The sequence below is a fragment of the Sphaerodactylus townsendi genome, linkage group LG01 (assembly GCF_021028975.2).
Source record: "Sphaerodactylus townsendi isolate TG3544 linkage group LG01, MPM_Stown_v2.3, whole genome shotgun sequence".
Lineage (NCBI taxonomy): Eukaryota > Metazoa > Chordata > Lepidosauria > Squamata > Sphaerodactylidae > Sphaerodactylus > Sphaerodactylus townsendi.
The window spans coordinates 90,994,629-91,018,630 of NC_059425.1; the positions used below are offsets into that span (position 1 = coordinate 90,994,629).

The 24,002-nt window shown below is 43.5% G+C and overlaps 1 protein-coding gene across 4 annotated transcripts in view; it reads left to right on the forward strand.

Moving 5' to 3' along the window:
• LOC125439029 overlaps positions 1 to 24,002 on the forward strand; it is a 105,083-nt gene that overhangs the window by 5,904 nt on the left and 75,177 nt on the right. Inside the window, exons 1-2 of one of the 4 annotated variants that reach the window (XM_048507882.1) lie at positions 12,943 to 13,068; positions 14,777 to 14,888. The exons of 1 other annotated variant lie outside the window; for it this stretch is intronic. In XM_048507882.1, coding sequence (XP_048363839.1) covers positions 12,992 to 13,068; positions 14,777 to 14,888 — 189 coding nt within the window. In that variant the 5' untranslated portion in view covers positions 12,943 to 12,991. Of the gene's footprint in view, positions 1 to 12,942; positions 13,069 to 14,771; positions 14,889 to 24,002 lie in introns of those variants that run through there. 2 more of the 4 variants (XM_048507875.1, XM_048507898.1) reach the window with 2 other exon arrangements.

The window sequence follows — 24,002 nt, forward strand, 5'->3', positions numbered from 1 at the left end:
AAAGCTGCAATGCAAATATCCTGGGATGAGGAATTCCAGCAATAAGTATTGCAAAATACATAGAATGGATTTGTGTGGGGAAGAGCTGAAAGGGAAAGGGCAAAGGGGGTCTTAGTCAATAGGGAAATTATGAAGGAAATTAGGGCTACAAGAAAAACTATATGAAAGCAGTATTGAAATTGTATTCTAAATCAAGAACTGATACCATAAAGGCATTTGATGCTATTTGACTGTGCAATCCAAAGGGAGGTGGGAACTGAAACCAGATTGGAAGCGGCATGACTCCTGCACTGGAACTGTTATAACCAGTACCACACAAAGGCCGTTTCCGCACGGAGGCGGAAGCGGCTGGGTCGGCGCATTTCGCGCCGACCCGACGTCTACCCCTAAGGAACGATCCGCATGGGCGGTCCCAGAAATTTCCGGCTGCCGACGGCGCCACGCGAATGCCGTCACCTGGCGCCGATCCCGGCATGTCCCCAGACCTCCGGCATGTCGCCGAGGCCTGAGGACACGCCCCCCGGCCCAGCGCGCCTGCTCCTACGTCGCAGGGCAGGGTGTGTCCCAAAAGCCTCGGCGATACGCTTGAAACCCGGGGACCGAAATAGTGCTGAAGCAGGGGAGTGTGGGGGGGAAGTGCCGGGAAGTGTGGTTTGAAAACGCTGGATTGGCGCCGGTCGGGCGGCGCGAGGGCGGCGCGGCTGTGAAGCAGCTGTGCCCCCTGTGCGAACGGCGGCCTGGGGACGGCATTTTTGCCGTCCCCAGGCCGCCATATTCCGCCTGTGTGGAAACGGCCAAAGTGATAAGGTGCCAGCACAGAGGCATTTACCTCAGCGGCAGGGTGCTATGCTGCTCCATGGTGTTTGAATTCAGAAGTTTGCCTCTATGCTGTTGCTTCTGTGCTGTTGGGATCTGCACTGGCATCATGGGAGGTGTTCCTGGGATGGAGTCAACTTTAGTCAGCTCCCAGTGGAGCTTTGGCCCAAGAATACCCCCTTTTTGTTGCTCAGACTCATGCCACCAAAAATGTGGCATAAGTCATTTTGGACAGTGGACTTTTTCAGGAGAGAAAAAGATTTTATCCTTTCCCCCTGTCACCTGTGCCTCCAAGATTTTATCCTTTCCCCCTGTCACCTGGCTGCCACTCTACTGCCCTCCACCTTGGATTGGGCTGCCTGTGAACAAGGAATAAGGCAGTGTATTTCTGTAAATTTTTACTCTTTTAACTTTTTGGCCTTCAATATCATGTTCTAAAGCAAGTGATGCCGTTAACTTAAATTAGTATATGGAAAGGTTAAACATTAACTTAAATTAGTGTATGGAAGGGGAGGGCTAACTAGATTCCAAAGTAATTAATAATACCTTTTTATAGTAGGTGATCTTCAAAGCTACAGGAAAAAGGATTTGATGCAAGTACAAAAGGGCAGAATGAAAGCGCCAGTATAATGATATATGTCATGCATAGTATTGCCATAGTAACAAGCTGATAAATATAGCCAGGCATCACAAAATGTGCAGGAAAGATGCATATAGGCCCCATTCATTCTCACTCATGGTAAATGTAGATGAAGATTCCTTGTGAGCAACATAGAAGTTATTGTACGCCCTCAAAGAGCACCTGTGAGCAATCAAGTTAACACCAACTGGGGGGAGAAATCAAGCAATGCCCCATGATCTGTGGGGCGACCCTTTTAACATCTACTTGCGGCCCCTGGCTGGATTAGTTCAGAGTTTTGGGCTGCGGTGTCACCAATATGCGGATGACACCCAGCTGGTGTTCATGATGGCAGGCCGCCCAGCTTCAGCCTGGGGGCTCTCCAACATTGTTTAGAGGCTGTGGCTTGTTGGTTGAGTGTGAGCCGACTGAAGCTGAATCCAGTGAAGATGGAAATTCTGTGGGTGGGTCAGGGGGGAGAGGCCGGCTGACTTTTGCCTGCCTATGCTTGACGGTGAGGTCTTGCAATTGGCCTTGTCAGTCAAAAGCCTGGGGATAACCTTGGACTCAGCCTTGTTGCTAGAAGTCCAGGTGGCTTTTTGCTATCTGCATCAGGCACAGCAACTAGCTCTGTACCTCTCCTCTTCCGACCTGGCCACTGTAATCCATGCAACGGTCATCTCCAGATTGGATTGTTGTAACTCACTTTACACTGGCCTTCCTTTGACTGTGACCTGGAAACTAAAGCTCATTCAGCATGCGGCAGCCAGGCTCCTTTCTGGAGCATCAAGTGGAGACCAGATTACTCCAGTCCTGTACCAACTTCATTGGCTGCTGATCAAGTTTCAGATCATATTCCAAGTGTTGGTGTTAACACTTAAGGCTGAGTGGTCGTGGACTGCCTCTCCCCATACTGCCCCATTAGGCCCCTCCATTTGTTGGAGGGGAACATACGGGACTGCCTCTCCCCATACTGCCCCATTAGGCCCCTCCATTTGTTGGAGGGGAACCTGCTGGAGATCCCTGGTCTGAAGGAGGTTCAGCTGGCTTCTATGAAGGCCAGGGCCTTCTCAGCCCTGTCCCCTACCTGGTGGAATAAGCTCCCCAGTGAGATCAGGGCCCTGCAGGACTTAATGAGTTCCACAGGGCCTGTAAGATGGAACTTTTCCACCAGACATTTCCATCTAGCCAGTTGGCCTGACTGCTATCATCTTTGTCCTCCTTTGGGCACAGTGTGGGGTGGGTTTTCTTGCCATCTGAGTTGCTTTTACTGTTTATTATTGTTTTTACTATTGTTTTATTATTGTTATTGACTTTTGTTGTTGTTCACTGCCCTGAGCCCTGTTAGAGAGGGGGAGTATAAAAAAATAAATAAACAAACAAACAAATAAATAAATAAAACCAGTACCCTACTTATACCACAAAACTTGGCTCTGGCTTCACATAGGCATGTTGCATTGCAGAGTTAAAAGCTACTGATCATGACAAAACATACATTCTCTTCCTATGGCATTGTCTCTTCCTCTGTATGTTTCCAGAATGTATACATGTGAGAAACTGTGGTGCAGTAGTGAGAAGGTGAGGTTGCAGCTGAAAGGACCTGGGTTCAAGTCCCCTATGGCCTCAAATGTCCCTGGGGAAGTCAATTGCTCTTTCTGTCCCTGGCCTGCATCACAGAGTGAAAGATAAAATGGATGAGGAGATAATCGTGTATACTGCTTTGAACCTCTTGGAGAATGGGTGGAATAAAAATCTAACAATATTATACAGTGGTACCTCGAAAATCGACGCCTTCGATAATCATCGATTTCAGTAATCGACGATTGCTAGGCGCCAATTTCCCATGGCCGACGAGGGTACGCAAACACCATATAGTTGCCATATAGTAAGTCTGACCATTAGCCTATCAAGCACGGTTGCTGCACCCTAGTCTACAATACAGAGCCTGCTTTTAATTTTATACTACATGTTTGTCTTTTGCCTATACTCTCTCCCAGATCATATAACACCCCCCACAACGGCATTGTGCATGCGCTAACGGCATCTCTCGAAATACGCCGTTTTTGGAAATCGCCGATAATCTCCGGATAGATTATTGGCAATTTTCGAGGTACCACTGTACCAGGGTTATGCATATATTTTGTGTGTATTTTACAGAAGTATAGAGGCATGAGAATAAATGAAGTAATCTATATGTTTAAAGCAGTCTCCCTAGAAATGGGTGGCTTCTGGACAAACTGTTACAAATTACAGTATGAAGTGGTAGCAAATCTCGCCCCTTTATCACAGAGTGGTTTCAGTTGTGATGCACAGAAGAGCTGTAAATCAATTCTCACCATTTTTTTTGCCCTTCAGTTGAGGATCAGAGTTGCAAGTAATTTCCCCAGGAAGATGTGCATTGGTCCTCCCTCACACTAAGAATGTTTATTTTTGAGCTTTGAACAAGATTTGGAATTATATTGCAAAGCAGCAATTGAGTGATTTGCTTTTCTCCTCTGCATCTCATCTGAAACTACCCATAATTACAGCTCTTAACACTTAAAGAAATGAGTTGAAGCCTCCCCATTTAAGAGCTGCCTCTCCAGGTAGGAGAGCAGTTTGTTACTGTTTAAGTGTAAGGTTTCTGACATATGACCTATGACTAATTTATGGGTGGTGCATCTCATAAAAGAAAGAATTAGAAGATTTTCTTTTTTTGTCAGTGCAGTAAGGAACCATGTGGCTGGGTTTGGGTATATGGCCCTGGCAAGTCAATATCTCTTTGTTTCACCTAGTTAACAAGTTGATATAATGAGATAAAAAACTATGCTTTGAGCTTTTTGGAAAATGATTGGGATATAGTGAAATTTGTCATTTAGAATCCTTGAGTTATTCTATTTCTGGGCAAAGTGTAATGTGTGGAGGCAGGAAGGCAGAGGGAGTTCATATTTCCCAAAACCATAGCTTTATAGGAAGGAAACTGAGTTGGAAGTGGCCTTATGGCCTATCTTGTCCAAACCCATTTTCCAATGCAGAGTATTTTCAAAAGATGTTTGTTCAATCTTTGATCAATAGACCTCCACCAAGAGAGAGCACACCTTCCTTCAGTAGTTGGTTTCGTTGTTTAACTGCTCTTATGTTATAAATGTTTATAGTTGTTTGAGGGTTGGCATTTATCAGGGATTCGGTGCCTTCCTGTACATTTAAGATATTAGTCTTTGGCAGATTGGAACCTCATGTGTCATATGCCAACCTAAGGTGTATTGAATTCGTTGCACCATGACCTCTTCTTTTTTGGGGTGGGTGGGGAGGTGTTGTATAATCTGGGAGAGAGTGTAGGCAAAAGACAAACATGTAGTATAAAATGAAAAGCGGGCTCTGTATTGTAGACTAGGGTGCAGTAACCATGCTTGATAAGCCAATGGTCAGATTTACTATATGGCAACTTTAAGTGGGCATGTTCTTCATTCATACTATTGAGATTGTTTTATCCTGGCATGCATATAGAAATAACAGTGTCTGCATCTTTTATAAAAATGCTGTATAAGCTATAACATGCAAGGAGCAGGTTCCTTGTAGGGAATCCTTTGGATTTTTTCAATAAATCCTTTGGATTTATTGAATAGGAAAAGGACATATAACCAGTGGTGGGATCCAAAAAATTTAATAACAGGTTCCGATGGTGGTAGGATTCAAACAGTGGCGCAGCTGCACACACGCACCTCCAGTCCCTATTGGGCAGGGAGGTTGCTTTAGTAACCCCTTCTCAGCACTCAGAAAAAATTAGTAACCACTTCTAGAGAAGTGGTGAGAACTGGTTGGATCCCACCTCTGCATATAACTCTGCCTTGGCCAAAGATAATATGAGTTACCCTTTAGGCAGGGCGAGATAACTATGTTTATGATCCCATGTTAATTGGGATGCTGAAAAATTCTGTTTGTGCTGTGGCAGGGTGGATAAAAATCAGTGATTTTTTAACAATCTGGCACCAGAACATCTGCAAGACAGCCTCTCCTGGTATGTCCTCCAGAGAGTGTTACACTCTGCTAAAAACAATTTGCTGGTGGTCCCTAACTCGAAAAGCATCCAACTGTCCTCAGCTAGGGCCAGGGCCAGCCCGGAGGAATGCTCTGTGAAATGAGACCAGGGCCCTGCAGGACATAACTCAAATCCACAAGGCCTGAATAATCAAATCAAATAATTAAATTAAGACGTTTTCCCACCAGACCTATAGTTGAGGGCAACAGTGGGAGTGACATTTTCATCTTGCCTCCCTCCCTTCCCTTTTCCCTTCCCCCTTTTTTCTTATAAAGTGGGCACGGTTTAGCACTGCAGAATGTTTTATACTTTATTGATATCTTGATTCTGATATTTTAATTTTTAAATGATATTTATTTGCAAATTGTGATTATATGTATTGGAATTAGCTCTGAGCCTGCGTTGACAGGGAGAGTGGGATATTAAACTGAAATAATAATAATAATAATAATAATAATAATAATAATAATAATAATAATAATAATAATAATAATAATAGATTTTTAAAATTTAAATCAGAGTTTTTATTTAAATCTGATTTTTAAAAAATAAAATGCCTTTTGAGGAAAAATCTGTCTAAAGGTAGTTTAAATAGTTTAAATGGTTTTCTGTTTAACATATATAATACTCCAAAGGTTATTCATTATGAAATAAGAATTAGTTTTTAATTATGTAGCATGAGATTGTATATTCATGCAGTGTTTACATTTCTTGGTAAATGAATTCCATTAATCTATCATTCTCTTTCAGAGGTTGCTGCAAGATTATTTTGGGCAGTTTTTCTGTCTAGAAGATATTATCACAGATACTTCGTTTTGCAATTCTCAAAACTGAAAATTTGTGTCTGCAAAGATAACATGCCTCCTCTTGACAGAAAAAAATGTTATAAAATAAACATATAGTCTTGATAAAAATCCCTTAGTCCCATTCTTCCTTCATAATTCTATATACACAAAATCAGTCTTTCAAGATGGTCAGTGAATAGAAGACTGTTTGAAGTGGAATAGTCTGCACAAAAAACTAAGTGAGAGGAAAGAGGGGCAAGCAGTAAAAATGAAAGTGAACCCCTTTAAGCAGAATACTGCACATGTCTTAGGATCTTTGTGTGTATATAGCCTGAGGTTTATCATATTATTCTTTCCCTGGTGGAGGAAATCTATAATGGCAGCAGGCTGTAAAAGTGACACAGTTGGGGAATATTTTAATGAAGTTCTGGAATAAAACTGGATATAATTATGAAAGTATTGCAAAATGGACTATGTCTGTATTTCTAATAATATATCCAAATTGGTAATTTTTTTGGGGGGTAGAACTATAACTAATCTGAAAAATTAATATTCAAAAAAGGAAACGTTCATCTGGTTGTAAATATTAAGATTATACCACCAAGAATAAGTCTTTATGTAGAAAACTATGATTTAAGTCTTATTCTCTGCTCAGCAATTTCCACCCCCCCACTTTGCTTCTTTTGCCTCTGCAGTAGCCTCTGTTTGTGATTCTTTTGTAAACTCTGCAACCTTGCTCAAGCAGACCTTTCTGGGAATGTCCAGGATTAGGCATGTTTGCAGTGTGTCCTTGGTAGCAAAGAATTACACACAATGTGAACAGAACTTTTGCCAGTCTGAACAATAAGCTTATTAAGCAGTTTGTTGGTTCTCATCCAAACACAAAGATTTTACAGAAGGGGGGACGGCAACAGTTTGGAAACCTTTAAAGTTTATGCAGGTTCCTTTTGTATACGTGTAATATTTGTTTTATTTTCTCTATTGTGCTTCTGTTTTATTTATTAGGTGCACTTATTCTATTTTCACTGAGGGCGTTATTCTTTGTGCACTATTATATAGGGCAGACAGTATGCTATATTGCTCCATGCTGATGCAAATAACTGATAAGGAAAATGATCTCCATTTAGCAAGAAAGTTTGCTGCTCAGGCTCTTTTGCAAAGACATTTTCTTAATGAAGTCAGTTGCATCAAATTCTTTGTTGGAGTAAACTTATTTTACTTGTTTTTGTCTGAGAGGATGAGCTGTTGGTATTGTATTGTGGGTTTTTTAGTTGTAAGCCACCTCAAGCAGGACTCTGAAGAGGCAGCATAGAAATATTTGTGCAGCCCAATTCAGAATGGGGGTGGGACTAATCCATTTCTGGAGCTGATGCAATCCTGCACTGGCATGAGTGCCCATCGTGCCAGTCCAAGGGGCAAATGAGCCTGTGGAGGGGTGACTTACCCAGATGGGCACTGTGCAGCTTCACAGTGCCTGACCCAGAAGCTGCCACTATTTGCGACAGCATGGCCAGGGGCATTCTGGGGACAGGCCAGGAGACAGAGCTGACCTTAGTCAGCTTCCACTGCCCACCCAGCCCCTGCATGCTAACGGAACTGGCATCGGAGATATGCCACGTTTTTCAGTGCCAGACTTGTGACTCCCTCCTCATGCTTGGCTGAGGTCCCTACACAAAAAGTGCTGATCATATTGTTGGATTCATATAAAGAATTTTATTGACTCACTTGTCCTCCATATATTTCATTCTGGTTGTGCCTCTTAAAGTGATTTTAGAGGTAAAATCTGACAGTCTGTAAGGATTAGGATTGGACTACAGCTGCTTAAATTTGAATTCAAATCCCTATTAACCTTTGAAACTCACCTTGGGCCAGTCACTAGGTTGAATGCAATGAAGGATTTCTGTGGATGGAAGCATTTTCAATGGACAGACATCTTTGCCTCCCTCCTCAAACACAAACTGCCTTCTGAAATGCTCATCCTTGGGGATTGGAGACCTCACCCAAGCATGAGGAGGGGTCACAAGTCTGACACAGGAAAAATGGATTGATGAAAGTCACCATTCTTTCTGTCAGCAGAAAACTTCCTCTGTGTCCAATGTATTGTCTTTGTAAGCCTAACCAACCCTCACAGGGTTGTTGTGAAGATAAAATGGGGAGGGGAAATAATGCAAGCGACCCTGTAAATTGTGAAAATAAAAGTATTTTTAGTGTACTTACCTGTAGTAGATTTACTAATTTCTAATATCCAGTCTCTCCAGTAAAACCAGGCTATTCGTAGTGTAGTTCTTGTTTAAACTTTTCTGCTCATTTTAAAATGAGAGAATATTCAGTTTTAAGACATTATCAGTCTTTATCAGGGCATGTAATTTCCCCCCTTAAATATTGAGTTTTTGCTTTAAATACTGAATTTTAAACAATGGGCTACATACAGCTCAAAATGTCTGCTTGAGCTAGAACCAAAGTTTATCCTGTACACTGCCATGTATGGCTGGCTTAGGGATTTGCATGAAATGCCTAACACTACAGCAGGGGTGTAGCTAGGGTAAATGGAGCCCGGGGCAAAATCTGAGTTTTGCGCCCCCCCCCCCATTTGGGCAGCATCCCTCCCCCACCACGACCAAACAACATTTTTGCACCAGTTCATCTCAAAGTCACCATTGCATTATATAGAACATGGCCCAACATTACACAAATCTGAACACACCCAGGGGCTCCCTAGTTTGAAACAACATTGAAAGTGATGCTATTTTTTGATGGCGGGGAATCCACCCTGAAACAGCATCACTTTCAATGTTGTTTAAACTAGGGAGCCCAGATTCTCCTTTTAAATCCACCTTAAGGGGATACTCTGGGCTCCCTAGTTTAAACAACATTGAAAATGATGCTGTTTCAGGGGTTAGATTCCCCCACCCCAAAACAGCATCATTTTTTTTCAATGTTGGTGTATTGGGTTTTTTCTGGGCTGTGTGGCCGTGGGTCTGGTGTATCTTGTTCCTAATGTCTCACCTGCACATCTGTGGCTGGTATTTTCAGAGGTGTATCACAGAGAGAAGCTCTATTATACACTGTGTCCAGCCTTCTCTTATAACAGACTTCTCTCTGTGATACACTTCTGAAGATGCCAGCCACAGTTGCAGGCGAAATGTTAGGAACAAGATCTATCAGACCACAGCCTGTAAAACTCACAACTACCAGTTGAATCTGGTTTTTGAAAGCCTTCAACAATACTTTTAATGTTTTTTTAATCTAGAGGGCCCAGATTCTCCCTTTAAATCCCACTCCAAAGGAGGTGGATTTAAAGAGAGAACCTAAGGGGAAAATTTGAGGGTGCCTGTCAGGGGAGCCAATGTTTAAGCTAACAGTTACCAAACTTTGGGCTATCTTCAGAAGACTCTCCCTGATTAAAACCTACCCAGGTTTAGTGAAGTTTGGTTCAGGAAGCCCAAAGTTATGGGACCCCTCAGAAAGGGTAGCCCCATCTACCATTAGCTCCCATTGGAAACAATGGAGGATGGAGCACCCAGCACGGGGTCCATAACTTTGGACCCCCTGAACCAAACTGCATAAAAACCTGGAGTGGTAATACCAGCAGAGAGACTATCCTTCAGGATTACCACCTAGGTTTAGTGAAGTTTGGATTCAGGGGGATCCAAAGTTATATGGACCCCTCAAAATGGTAGCCCCGTTTACTATTAGCTCCCCATTGGAAATAATGGAGTATGGGGTCACCCATTTTGGGGGTCCATAGCTTTGGACCCCCTGAACCAAACTGCACCAAACTTGGCTGGTATCATCAGGAGAGTCACCTGACAATAGTCTGAAAGTTTGGTGCTGCTAGCCTAAAAACTGCGCCCCCTGCAGGCCACAAAATGGGAAAAACCCTGAAAAATAGAAAAAGCCACTAACGAACCTGCAATTTTTGCGCCCACCACAAGGTGGCGCCCGGGGCACTTGTCCCCGGATGTCCCCATGGTAGCTACGCCTCTGCACTACAGACTCTAACAGATTACTTGCTTATTTTATTTAGCTTCTAGAAGCACATGATTTGGAAATTAACCTTGTTGCTCAGCTAAAGAATATATTGTGCATTACTTTTAAAATAACCTTTCATTAAAATAACCTTTCATTTGATCTGAGTTTGACTCATTTGACTTTTGGGGCGGCTGAATGTCTAATCTTGTCTCATTTGATGATACTCTTTTTCTGACTGTTTAAAAACGCAGAATGATGGAATAAGGGTAGCAACTTCAAATCCGTATTTCATGCAGTTCACCATGCAGCTTCTCCTGCATGGGGGTGCAGCAGTGGAAAATACTGTAGCAATGGCCACCCACTGTGAGGCCACCTCTCAGTAATTAAGGAGTTTATTGTGAGTTTGTGTGTGTTCTATACTCTGTCTCAGGGAAACACGATGGTGTGGTCTGAGTTCTGTAGCAGAAGTTACAGTACTATGCGTCTGCTGCAGAAAATTGTTTAGATTCTCTTTTAGCTGTAGAGAATCTTATTTAAAGGCTGCTTTTGTCAAGCCATTATTGTCTGCATGGTTAAACACAGACCTTTGAAAAAAGAGAATTTATATTGCCCTTGACGGCTGTTAGCAAATTGTAAAGTTGCACCCACCATTTTCTTTCCTGTTTCTGACACAGGAAACAAAATGGTGGGCACAACTTTACAAAAAGGCAAGTCTTGTTAATATTCTCTGGGACAATATAAATGCTCTTTTTTCAAAGGTATATAATTAACAGCTCAGACAATAATGGTTTTTCAGCGGCAGTGCTTAAATAAGATTCTCTAAGGCAAAAAGAGAATTGGATGGCAGGAGGCAGTCACTAAGACCCCGCAGTGCATTCAATCATAAGAAACGTCCAGGAAGATGTAGTGGTTTAATAACACATATCTTCTGACATCTTTCCCTGAGACAGAGTATTATATTGTCAATGCACAGGTTTCTGTTTTTAACCAAGAAGCAGAGTTTGGAATTATACCCTGCCTTTCTCTTTTGTAAGGAGTCTCAAAGTGGCTTACAGACTCCTTCCGATTTTTTCCCCACAACAGACACCTTGTGAGGTAGGTGGGGCTAAGAGTTCAGAAGAACTGTGATTAGCCCAAGGTCACCCAGCAAGCAGACTCTGAAAAGAAGCACTATTTTATTGTGACCTACTTGCCCCAAAATGCTTCCCATGGGATTTATGGGACTTATTTGCACTGCAAATAAGCATTGGATCTTATTTGGGAATCTTATTTGGGATCTTATTTGGGAATTGGGAGAGGAGTCAGCATAATCTGTAGGTCCTATTTGCACTCATATAGTTGATACTGACACATCCTGGCAACTGTGAAACCTACCTCTTGTCCCTTAGACCTATGCTCATCATGACTGGTAAAAGCCAGGGGTGATGGTGTATGAGTCCCTGATAGACATTGTTAATCTGTTTCTGAGTTCTGAGGTCTTCCCAGGGGGGTTGAAAAAAAGATGACGGTAAGGCTACTCTTGAATCAGCCATCACTGGATCCATCTGATTCATCCAACTACTGCCCAGTGTCACACTTTCCATTCCTGAGCTGTAGATCAGCTCCAAGCATTCCTTGAAGACACACCAGCTCTGGATCTGTTTGAAATTGATTTCTTACCTGGCTGAGGGATAGAGAAGGCTTTGGTTGCCCTCACATATGACCTCCAGAGGAAACTGCACCAAGGGCAGGTCAGTGCTGCTGTTACTACTTGATCTGACAGCAGCTTTTGACACAGTCAATCATAATCTTTTGACTCAGGAGCCAACCTGCAGGGAGGCAGGGAGAGCATGAGCACACCAGGCATGGAAAGGGGAAGGGAGAAGGAGGAGGATGAGATCAGGGAGTGCGAGTGATCAGGCAGAAGAGGAAGTGGGGCATGATTGGGTGATTTTGTGCCCCCCACGTGGCTCCCATGCTGGGTGCCTGGGTGTCCCGGATGTCCCCACTGCACTCAACTGTTTCTCTTTATGAATGGCCCCACTGCACTCAACTGTTTCTCTTTATGAATGGCTGACCAGATGCTGCTCCACTGCACTCGGTGGATGTCCCCACTGCACTCAACTGTTTCTCTTTATGAATGGCTGACCAGATGCCCCCACTGCACTCAATGTCCCCCGGATGTCCCCACTGCACTCAACTGTTTCTCTTTATGAATGGCTGACCAGATGCTGCTCCAGATATATTAACCAAGTGTCTGGAGGCCATGGTGGGATGGCTGGAACAGAGCTAGCTGAAACTAAATCCATCAAAGTTAGAGAATTTGTGACTGGGCAGGGGAGACACAGAAATAGAATGCTGACTCCCAATCCTAGACAGTAGGCAATTAATGCCTATGTCAAGAGTGTAGATGTGATCCTGGATGTCTGCCTTTCAATGGAGGCACAGGTTACAAATGTAGCCAAACTGGTGTTCTTCCATTTTTGCCAGGTTAGATAGCTGGCTTACCCTGACTTAGCCATGGTGATCCATAAAACTGTCATTCCCAGATTAGATTACTGTTGCTCTATGCAGGGCTATCCTTGACATTGCTCTGGAAATTTCAGTTGGTCCAGAATGCAGCTGCTGGGTCCTCAAAGGGACTCTGTGGAGATCACATATCCAACCAGTGCTCCATCAGCTGTCTTTCATCCAGGTGAAAAACTTTAAACAGACTGGGACCTTCATATTTGCAGGACCCCCTTTTCCAGTTCATCTCCTCAACCCCCGTAAAGAGTGCTATGCTCAGCAAGTAACTTACTGATGGACCCTGACCTGAAAAATATCTGGCTGTCCTCAACGAGAGCCAGAGCCTTTTTGGCTCTGGTCCAAGGATGCAGGTAAGGGGGGTTCTTGGGTTCAGACCCCCCCATTGCATGTCTGAAGCTCCACCCCCCGTTTGTGGGTTTTTGTATTTTAAAGTGTTTTTCGGTTTTTGGCCTGCAGGGGGCACAGTTTTTAGGCTAGTGGCACCAAAATTTCAGGCTATTGTCAGGTGACACTCTTGATGATACCAGCCAAGTTTGGCAAAGTTTGGTTCAGGGAGTCCAAAGTTATGGACCCCCAAAGGGGGTGCCCCTATCCCCCATTGTTTCCAATGGGAGCTAATAGTAGATGGGTCTACCTATTTGAGGGTCCATATCTTTGGACCCCCTGAATCAAAATTCACTAAACCTAGGTAGTATCATAAGGATAGTCTGCTACTGTTACCACCCCGGTTTGGTGAAGGTTGGTCTAGGGGGTACAAAGTTATGGACTCCCAAAACAGGTGCCTCTATCCCCCATTGTTTCCAATGGAACTAATAGTAGATGGGTCTACCCATTTGAGGGTCCATATCTTTGGACCCCCTGAATCAAACTTCACTAAACCTAGGTGGTATAATCAGGATAGTCTTCTGCTGATACCACCCCGGTTTGGTGAAGGTTGGTCCAGGGAGTGCAAAGTTATGAACTCCCAAAGCGAGTGCCTCCATTCCCCATTGTTTCCAATGCAAGCTAATAGGAGATGGGGGCTACACCTTTGAGAGTCCATAATTTTGGACCCCCTGAACCAAACGTCACCAAACCTGGGTGGTATCATCAGGAGAGTCTCCCAAAGATACCCTGAAAGTTTGGTGCTGCTAGCTTAACAATTGTACCCCTGACAGCAGGCATCTCCCAAATTTTCCCAGATTCTCTTTATAAATCCACCCCCTTCGGCATGGATTTAAAGGGAGAATCTGAGGTCCCCAGTTTAAACATTGAAAGTGATGTTATTTCAGGGTGGGGGATAATCCACCCCAAAACAGCATCACTTTCAATATTGCTTTATCTGGGGACCTCAGATTCTCCCTTTAAGGTGGATTTAAAAGGAGAATCTGGGCTCCCTAGTTTAAACACCATTGAAAGTGATGCTGTTTGGGGGTGGATTCCAGCATCACAGCAGCCGCCCATGTGGTACTAAGTACTGAGATTTAATTGTATAGTTGGATTTTATTTATTGTTGTAAACTATTGTTGTGAGCCTTGATGGGAAAGGGTGAGTTATATGTCCAATAAATAAAGAGTGAATATTTGAGGCCAACAGCACTTCAGCAGCTGTTTCAGAACTATTGTTCAGATCTGTTACTTTTCTTCAGTAACTTCACAAGCACAATAACTTTAAAACTCAAGCACAAAAGTTTGAGGGCTTTAGATTTTCCATTCAGATGTCAAGTTTCTCAAGCCTGTCATTACATCTTTGGCATGAAGGAGAGCTGTGGGAACATGTTTTTCTTCTTCCTGACCTGTGATAGCATCTCCTTCATGCTAAAATGCTTCTCACCAATAGATTCACATATATCTGAAAGACACTTGAAACCAGCTTCCTAAAAATCTGTAATGCACTGAAAGAATTGAAAGCATAGGATAACATGGAGGAGAGTGGGGAATATTCTTCAATAAATGGGTTGATGAAGAAATGACCAGGAAGAAATGGCCAGGAAAATGACTATGTTTTAAATGCTTTCCTGTTATGTTAACAGTTGCTCAATTCAAAGCTTTTCCATTCTTACATTTTTGTCTAGAACAGCGAAAGCCAAGAAAAAATAGAAACAGACAAGAAAAAGCAAATGAGAAATAACAAACAGGTTTTAAGTGATGAGGAGAAAGATGAAATTATCAAGCAAGCTCTTGAAGAACAGGTAATACAATACATTTCTGTAGGTTATTTCCTAGATTACTTTTCTAGTTGGGAAAATGAGTTTAGGACATCGCCAGAAGCTTTACTTTGCTTCACTGGAAAAGTGGGTGCTTTAGAAACAGTTTGCCTCCATTACGGTATCATTGAAGACTTGTAGCTTCCAAATGGTTGTGATTATTTCCTATGGCAGCCATTTTGCAGCGGTGTCTACTCCCTGTTCTCAATATTCCATAAATACCCACAGGCTGAACAAGATGAAGGAAACCCTGATCTAAGCAAAATAGCTGGAGTTAAATTACAGCCCAATCCAGACCACGGAGGTGGTCAGCGCTACTGGTGTGTCACCCCACCTCCTCTAGAGGGCTTTCCGGAAGCATGGAGAGGAAGAAAACAGCAAAAATCCTCCACTGGGAGAAAACAGCAAAAACCCTCCAATGGACTTAAGGGTAATGTAACTGCAGGACCAGGGCTGTGGCGCAATGGACCGCAAACAAGGGTGTCTCCCAGAATGCCCCCCACTGCCACCATTTTGGATGCCAGTGCAGCCCTGCCATGGCTGGGACTTATAGCTTTTGATTTGGGAGGACTGAGGAGCATCCAGCTGCCTGCATATTGGACCCTCCACTGGAGCAGTTGCCCCTTGCGCCAATGGAGTAGGCGCCCCCTTCAGCACAAGGCTGCACTGGCTCCAAAGGGAGGTCCTCTCCCACCAGATCAGGCTGCCAGTCTTGCTTTGGCCACCTGCATAGGCATCAGCAACTATTGTGACCCCACATCCCCCATTTTCCAATCTGCAGAACTGCCATTTTAATTAGAAGGGCTCACAGGGTAGCAGCTAGTGGGAGTCTCTTGTGAAGACGTTCAAACAACAAAAGGAGACTTCTGAAGGAATCAACAGTAGAGGAAACATATTTTAAAATATATATTGAACATCTGGTGAAAACTGCTTAGATTTGCTTAGATTTGCTTAGATTTGCTTAGATTTGCTTAGATTCCTCTGTACTTTCACCACTTCTCTTCTCTCTGTATACCAATGACTGCATCTCAAACGATCCATCTGTTAAAATACTGAAATTTGCAGATGATACAACAGTGATTGGTCTCATTCGAGACAACGATGAAACCGCATACAGACGGGAGGCTGAACAACTAGCCTCGTGGTGCCACTGGAACAATCTAGAACTGAACACACTTAAAACCGTAGAAATGGTGGTAGATTTCAGGAGAAACCCTCCCATCCTACCTCCTCTCACAATACTAGACAACACAGTATCAACAGTAGAGACCTTTAAATTTCTAGGCTCCATCATATCTCATGACCTAAAATGGTCAAATTCTAATATCAAAAAATGTAATCAAAAAAGCACAACAAAGACGCTCCTTTCTAAGCCAACTCAGGAAGCTCCAAACTGCTCCAAGGAGCTGCTGATACAGTTCCTACAGAGGAATCATTGAGTCTGTCATCTGCACCTCTATAACTGTGTGGTTTGGTTCTGCAACCCAACAAGATCGACACAGACCTCAGAGAATAATCAGAACTGCAGAAAAAACAATTGCTGCTAACCTGCCTTCCATTGAGGACCTGTATACCGTGAATGGGTCAAAAAAAAAGGGCTGTGAAAATATTTACTGACCCCTCGCATCCTGGACATAAACTGTTTCAACTCTTACCCTCTAAACGTCGCTACAGAGCACTGCACACCAAGACAACTAGACATATGAACAGTTTTTTCCCGAATGCCATCACTCTGTTAAACAAATAATTCCCTCGATAATGTCAAACTATTTATTATATACTTATTATATAATTACTGCACTACTTTTTTCATCATTCCTATTACCCATCTCCTCCCACTTATGACTGTATGACTATAGCCTGTGCTGACATTTTATTTTATTTTATTTTATTTTATGATTTTATTTTATGATTTTACATTTTATGTTTTCATTACTACTGATTGTTTCCTGATTGCTTACTAGACCTATATGACAATCATTAAGTGCTGTACCTTATGATTCTTGACAAATGTATTTTTCTTTTATGTACACTGAGAGCATATGCACCGGAGACAAATTCCTTGTGTGTCCAATCACACTTGGCCAATAAAGATTCTATTCTATTCTATTCTGTGATTCTTGATGGTTAATTCAACTACCATCTACCAAGGACACATCAGTGAAAGTTCCTAAAGCAGCAAGTGAAAACTTAGGACATAAAAACACCAGCAGAAGCTGTTGCAAGTGGGGAGAATGGACTTCATAAAATATTTATTGTCTCCTGCTTGTTCCCCTCCCCAGTTTTGAATGTCTGCAAAGACTTGTAGATCATTCATTTAATCACTGAGAAGGCATTACTTTAGAAGAAAAATGTTTTTCCTTTATGATACATTATTAATAGTAAATCCTTTCTCCTGGAGGTGGGTGACATCTTGCTGGGTGGTTTCCCAACCCATCCTCAGGGAGGCAGGAACTCAGATTCTGTGGAGGCTTGTCCTCCAGTATTTTTCCTGCCTCAGCAGGGACAGCAGTGCTTTTTGTGGGCTCCAGGCTGTGTGTTCTTTTCGTACTTGTTGTGCTTCTGTCTTAGTTGTGTTTGTACCCCTGTTTGTTCCCTGGCTTCCTTTGTGGTATGTGGGGTGGGGGGAGTGTTTGTGTTGAACTTTTATTTTTGGCGCCTTTTTTCCCCACCAAAAAAGAGTAGGCCAAGATGGCGGCTCATTCTTTTTCCCCCTCTAAAGAGACCTTTGCTAGGTCTTTGACAGACGGTACCAGGGGTGCCACTCTTAAAAATCTGCAAGCCTCTACTAGAGGCCAGGGCAACCCCTTGGCGAGCAGCTAGGGCAACCCAGTAGCGAGCTACCAAGTCGCAGCCGAGATATCTGATTCGCTTTCTGCTGCCGTGGCACAAGCCCCAGCAAAGAAAAAGCTGGCTCCACGCCAAAAGAAGCAGCACCTAGCCGACCCGCAGCTGGCCCTGAGGGATATGGGCACCAGCGACCCCTATAGGACTGTGGCAGGTGCAATTCACCCCTCTTGCAACAGGAGGTGAGCAGAGAGGGGCTGCGATGTGTTAGCGACCTATATAGGGCCATGGGACATACATGTTCACCTGCATTGAACAAGTACGTAACTCAGCTTATTTAAGGGTTCTTTTTTCTTGCTTGATAAACTGTATCCAAGCTTCCAAACTGAAACTAGCACAATATGTATCAAAAGTACTTTGCTTTTTGAAGAAATCCTACTGTTTTGGAGAAACCCTATAAGGGCCTCAGGCCTAAATGCAGTGACATAGCTGTGTAAAATGGTGCCCAGGGCATGCCCAACAGTTCATCCTGGGCACAACCCCCCTCCCTTGCAGCTGCACCCCCCTGCAGCTGCACCCCCACCCAGTGGTGGGATTCAAATAATTTAGCAACCGTTTCCGGTGGTTGGATTCAAATAATTTAACAATTAGTGTGTTACAAGCACCATTTTAACAATTGGTTCTGCCAAAGTGGTGTGAACCTACTGAATCCCATCACTGCCCCCACCCCTGAACTCCCCATGGAGTTCGCAGCAGGGGCGCAGTTAAATGCTGACCAGTGGGACTCACCTTTCTCCCGAACTCCATGTCGAGTTTGGGATCAGGGCAGGCCTGTTTGATGCTGAGGTCAGCACCCCCAGGTCCATCTCCGAACTGCAGGCTTTGAGTCTGCAATTTAAAGCTTGACCCAAGTCCTGCTCAGCCTAGCATCGAACTAAGCAGTTGGGCTTACCAGCTCCAGCTTTATACTGTTGGCTCTGCTTCCCCCAAGCTCCACCTTCGGTCCTGTGTCTACAAATGGGGCAGATTCAATAGATGGGCCCTCATTCAGGGAATATCCCCTGAATCCTGCTCCCTGTCATCTATATTTGAGTTTTTCTCACATGAAAGACTAACGGCTATCCCTCTCCTCTTTCAGGATGTGCCTCTCTGCCATCATGGCATTCCATGTTGGATTTGCTTCCTTTTCAGTTTTTTCCCATCCCTCCTCAAAAAGATTCCTCAGAGGGATCAATAATCTCTACCTCTCTGCCAACCCTCCTATCCCACAATGCAGCTTCACCTTGGTCTTTTCTAGACTCATGGGGAGGCCCTTTGAGCCAATGGCCTTGTGCAGTCTAGATGAGAAAGAAAGATCTGAAAATTCAGGAAAGAAGTCTGGAATATTCCAAGGCTGTTTTCGCACAGCCACGCTGCAGGGGTGTGTCGGCGTAAATGACGCCGACACACTCCCCTGGGACAGTTCACATGGACAGTCCCGGTAGGGGTGGGGAAGACGGCGCAGCCTGCACAGAGGCTGCGCCGTCCCACAAATGCCTTACTGTCCCTCTGGCCTTCTGGCGCATCGCACAGGCCAGGGGACATGCCCCCCAGCCCTGCGTGATAGCTCTGGAGTTGCAGGGCAGGGGGGCGTGTCCCCTGGCCTGTGCGATGCACCAGAAGGCCAGAGGGACAGTAAGGCATTCGGGAAAGGGGGGAAATGGCACCTTCCAGCTGCTGCCGTTCGCACGGCAGCAGTTGAAAGCTGCTGTTTCTGAAACCTGGAGTGAGTTGAAAACGGTGGTCAGCTACCGGCGGCTTTAAGGAGATGGCCATGTGAGGCGGTCTCGGGGATGCTGTTTAAGCGTCCCTGGGTCGCTGTATTTGGCCCGTGCAGAAAGGGCCCAAGTCATGCTTTGTTCTTTCCTTATTTTGTACTGCCAATTCATTTTAACTTGAGAAAGGACTAATATTTCTGTTATAGACATTGGTGTCCTCCAGAATCACCCAAAAAGGAAGCATTCCATCTCATAAACACACTCCCGGGTGAATGTCTTCACATGCATGGACTGATTCTGAACTTTTTTAAAATAGCCATGAGCACCCTCTGTTGGAGACTTATCATAATATTGAACATTCATTTCAGTTAAGAAGATGTTCTTCATGGTCTCTGACCATCACAAATTCAGAAACCCAAGCCTGAGCAGAATGATGATAGAACTTTATAATGCTAAGATTTTAAATATTATTTTTGCCACTGACTTTACACATCTTGAGGCCAAAGATGACTATATGTACCGTATATGCCTCAAGTGGATTTTCCTGCTCAGTTCTTTTCTTTGCTGCAGCAGTTGAATCAAGAAGAAACTTCTTTGCAGATATTTTTTCCTTTGATGTAGGTTGTTTTGTTAGTTGCAGTTTTTGACTTGGCCAGTTTCATTGTTCATTTCTGATCTCTCCCTCAATTGCTGCTTTTCAGTATAAACTTGGACTCTGTGTTCTCTATAGGTCATTATCGTCTTTGATTTTTCTCTGTTTCTGAACGGACTTCACAGTTTTAAAATGTTGTTTCAATCTGTAGTTGCTAATTTATTGAACAGTTGTCAGTATTATATTTAGGTTATTAACCAAATAAACAACTGTACATCAATGAGTGTACAATGTACATTTACACCCACCCACTTACACCTGCCCTTATATAAAGCAGTGGTGCGACTGCACTTGGAGTACTGTGTTCAGTTCTGGTCACCACATCTCAAAAAGGATATCGAAGAGATTAAAAAGTGCAGAGAAGGGTAAATAGGATGATTGAGAGTTGGTACCTTCAACTTTGACGAGAGGCTTCAGCATTTGGGGCTGTTTAGTTTGGAGAGGAGACGTCTGAGGGGGGATATGATTGAAGTCTATACAATTATGCATGGGGTAGAAAATGTCGACAGACAAAAATTTTTCTCTCTTTCTCACAATACTAGAACCAGGGTACTGTGGGGAAAATGCTGAAAATGCTGGGGGGAAGAATTAGGACTAATAAAAGGAAACATTTCTTCACGCAACATGTGACCCATGTTTGGAATATGCTGCCACAGGAGGTGGTGATGGCCGCAACCTGGACAGCTTTAAAGAGACTGGACAGATTTATGGAGGAGAAGTCGAACTATGGCTACCAATCATGATTTTCCTTGATCTGAGATTGCAAATGCCTTAGCAGACCCAGGTGCTTGGGAACAGCAGCAGCAGAAGGCCATTGCTTTCATATCCTGCATGTGAGCTCCCAAAGGCATCAGGTGGGCCACTGCTAGTAGCAGAGTGCTGGACTAGATGGACTCTGGTCTGATCCAGCAGGCTCTTTCTTATGTTCTTATGAGTAAGAACAAGAAACTTTCACAAATATAAGCTGACAAAATACCTTTAAAAACAGCAGCTTTGATATTGTGCAGAGTTAAATGAACAAATCTGTTTCAGTGGAACAGTATGTATCAGTGTCTATGTAGATCCTAGTTTGACTCTCTTTCGCAGTGTGGGTGCTGTCTTGTATACAGCCACATTGTTAGTAGTAGCAATTAACCACAAAGTAAAGTATAGTAAATTTAGAAAGCGGCAAAACAGCTTTCTGTTCATATGCTGCAATTTTGCACAGTGTTCACTTCAGCATTAAATTTTGATCTGGTAGATGTGGGGTGACATGGTAGGAATAAGTAGCAGCAGAGCGCTAGGAAAATGCGAAAGCCCGGTTCAAAATCTAGAGTTTTGCATAAGCCCCACCCAGCATAGTGACTGCTGTGATGCTGGAATCACCCCAAACAGCATCACTTTTTGTGAATGTTTAAACTAGGAGCCCAGATTCTCCTTTTAAATCCTTAGGGAAGATCTGGGAGTCCCCAGTTAAAACAGAAATGATACTGTTTTAAAATGGATTATCTACCCTGAAACAGCATCACTTTCAATGTTTAAACTGGGGACCTCAGATTCTCCTTTTAAACCCATGCCCGAATGGGGTGGATTTAAAGGGAAAATCTGGGGGAATTATGTTAAACTATAAAATTATGCTGTTAAACTAGCAGCACCAAAATTTCCAGGTATCTTTAGGAGACTCTCCTGATGTTACCACCCAGGTTTGATGAAGTTTAGTTCAGGGGGTCCAAAGTTATGGACCCTCAAAGGTGTAGCCCCCATCTTCTATCAGCTCCCATTGGAAACAATGGGGGATGGGGCACCTCCTCTGGGAATCCATAACTTTGGACCCCTTGAACCAAACCTCATCACAATTGGGTGGTATCATCAGGAGAGTCTCTTAAATAATCCCTGATTTTTTGGTGCTGCTAGCCTAAAAATTGCACCCCCTGCAGTCCAAAAACTGAAAAACACTAAAAATACAAAAGCCCCACAAACAAACCTGAATTTTTTTGCAGGGCCCCCAGGTGCGTGCCTAGTGCAACGCATACCCCCTGGCCTCTGGTTGCTACACATCTGTTGAATAGTATTTTAGGGTGAATGAAACAGAGGAAACTTGACTGATTTATTGTAGTTAATCAAGATCCCTTGGGTTACAATTAGTTATGAAGCATATTTACTGACCAGGGTTAGATTTAATGTACAACAGTAGGTGGCAGTGCAGAATTGTGTTAGGTAGATGAGAGCTCTAGAAATCATGCTGTATGGAAAGAGCCACATTTTCCTACTCATTTATATGTGGCTGGTTTTTTTGTTTCTTTGCCCCAATAGACTTAGGTATACCTTGAATTTTTTTCCACCCAATTTTACCTAATCTAGTTAAATCAATTACATAGCTTGTATTTCAGGTAAGATTTTGCAAATCTAAGACTTTACATATGCTTTAGCAGATGCTGAAACATCTTATTCTCTCTCTTTCTACTCTTGTTTATGTATTGTTCTGTGTAACCTGACAAAGTATTTTAGGTCAATTGATAACTCATTTGTTCTAATTTTGGTGTTTCTTTTATCATAGTAAACAGGAATTAGGTACTGGAGCAGCCAGGGGTGTAACAAGGCAAACTGGAGCCCTGGGCAAAACCTGAGTTGGATGCCCACCCCCCACCGCCCATGAAACCACCTACAACAAAAGCATTTTTTGCACCAGGACATTGTTGTTGGTGCCTGCAGAGTACATTTTGAGACATACTCGACACCGAAACTTCCAGTATTATCATCCAAGGAGGCGATTGTATGCTACCCACAAGTTTGGTGCAGTATGGTTCAGGGCGGAAAAAGTTATGGAACCTCAAAAGGGTAGCCCCCATCTCCTTAGCTCCCATTGGAAAGAATGGGAGATGGAGGCTAAAACGAGTGTGCTAAGGCAAGGTGTACTAAAAGTGTTAGCCATAAGATGTACTAAAGCATGTGTACTAAAGGTGTACTAAGGTGTGCTAAAAGGCAGGTGTGCTAAGGTGCACTAAAAGATTGATGCTTTAAAGAGCTTAAAGTGTGCTAAGGTGTGTGCTAAGGTGTGCTAAGGCAGGTGTACAAGAGGATTGTACTAAAAGGCAAGGTGTACTTAAGTGCTGCTTAGTACTAGGGTGTGCCTAAGGTGTACTAAGGTGGTGCTGAAGGCAGGTGTGCTAAAAAGGTGCACTAAAAGTTATTGCTAAAGAGCAGAGTGTGCTAAAAGGTGTGCTAAGGTGTGCTAAGGCAGGTGTACAGAGGTGTGCTAAGGCAGGATTAGTACTAAGTGCTTGAGTACTAAAGGTGTATAAGGTGTAACTAAGGTGTACTAAGGTGTATTAAGGCAGGTGTACTAAGGTATGCTAAGGCAGGTGTTACTAAGGTGTACTAAAGTGTGCTAAGGCAGGTGTACTAAGGTGTACTAAGGCAGGTGTATTAAGGTGTACTAGGGTGTGCTAAGGAAGGTGTACTAAGTTGTACTAATGTGTGCTAAGGTGTGCTAAGGCAGGTGTACAGAGGTGTACTAAGGCAGGTGTACTAAGTACTTAGTACTAAGGTGTACTAAGGTGTGCTAAGGCAAGATGCTTTAAAGGTGCACTTAGATTGTGCTAAGGCAAGTGTGCTAAGGTGTGTACTAAGGTGTGCTAAGAGCAGGTGTACAGAGGTGTACTAAAGGCAGGTGTTACTAAGTACTTAGTACTAAGGTGTACCTAAGGTGTATAAAGGTGTAAGGCAGGTGCCTGGGGTATGCTAAGGCAGGGTGTTACTAAGGTGTACTAAGGCAGGGTGTATTAAAGGTGTGCTGGGGTGTGCTTCAAGGAGGTGACTAAGTTGTACTTCAATGTAGTAAAGCCATTAAAGATTGTGCTAAAGGCAGGGTGTACAGAGAGGTGTACTAAAGGCAAGGTGTGCCCCTAAGTACTTGATGGCTAA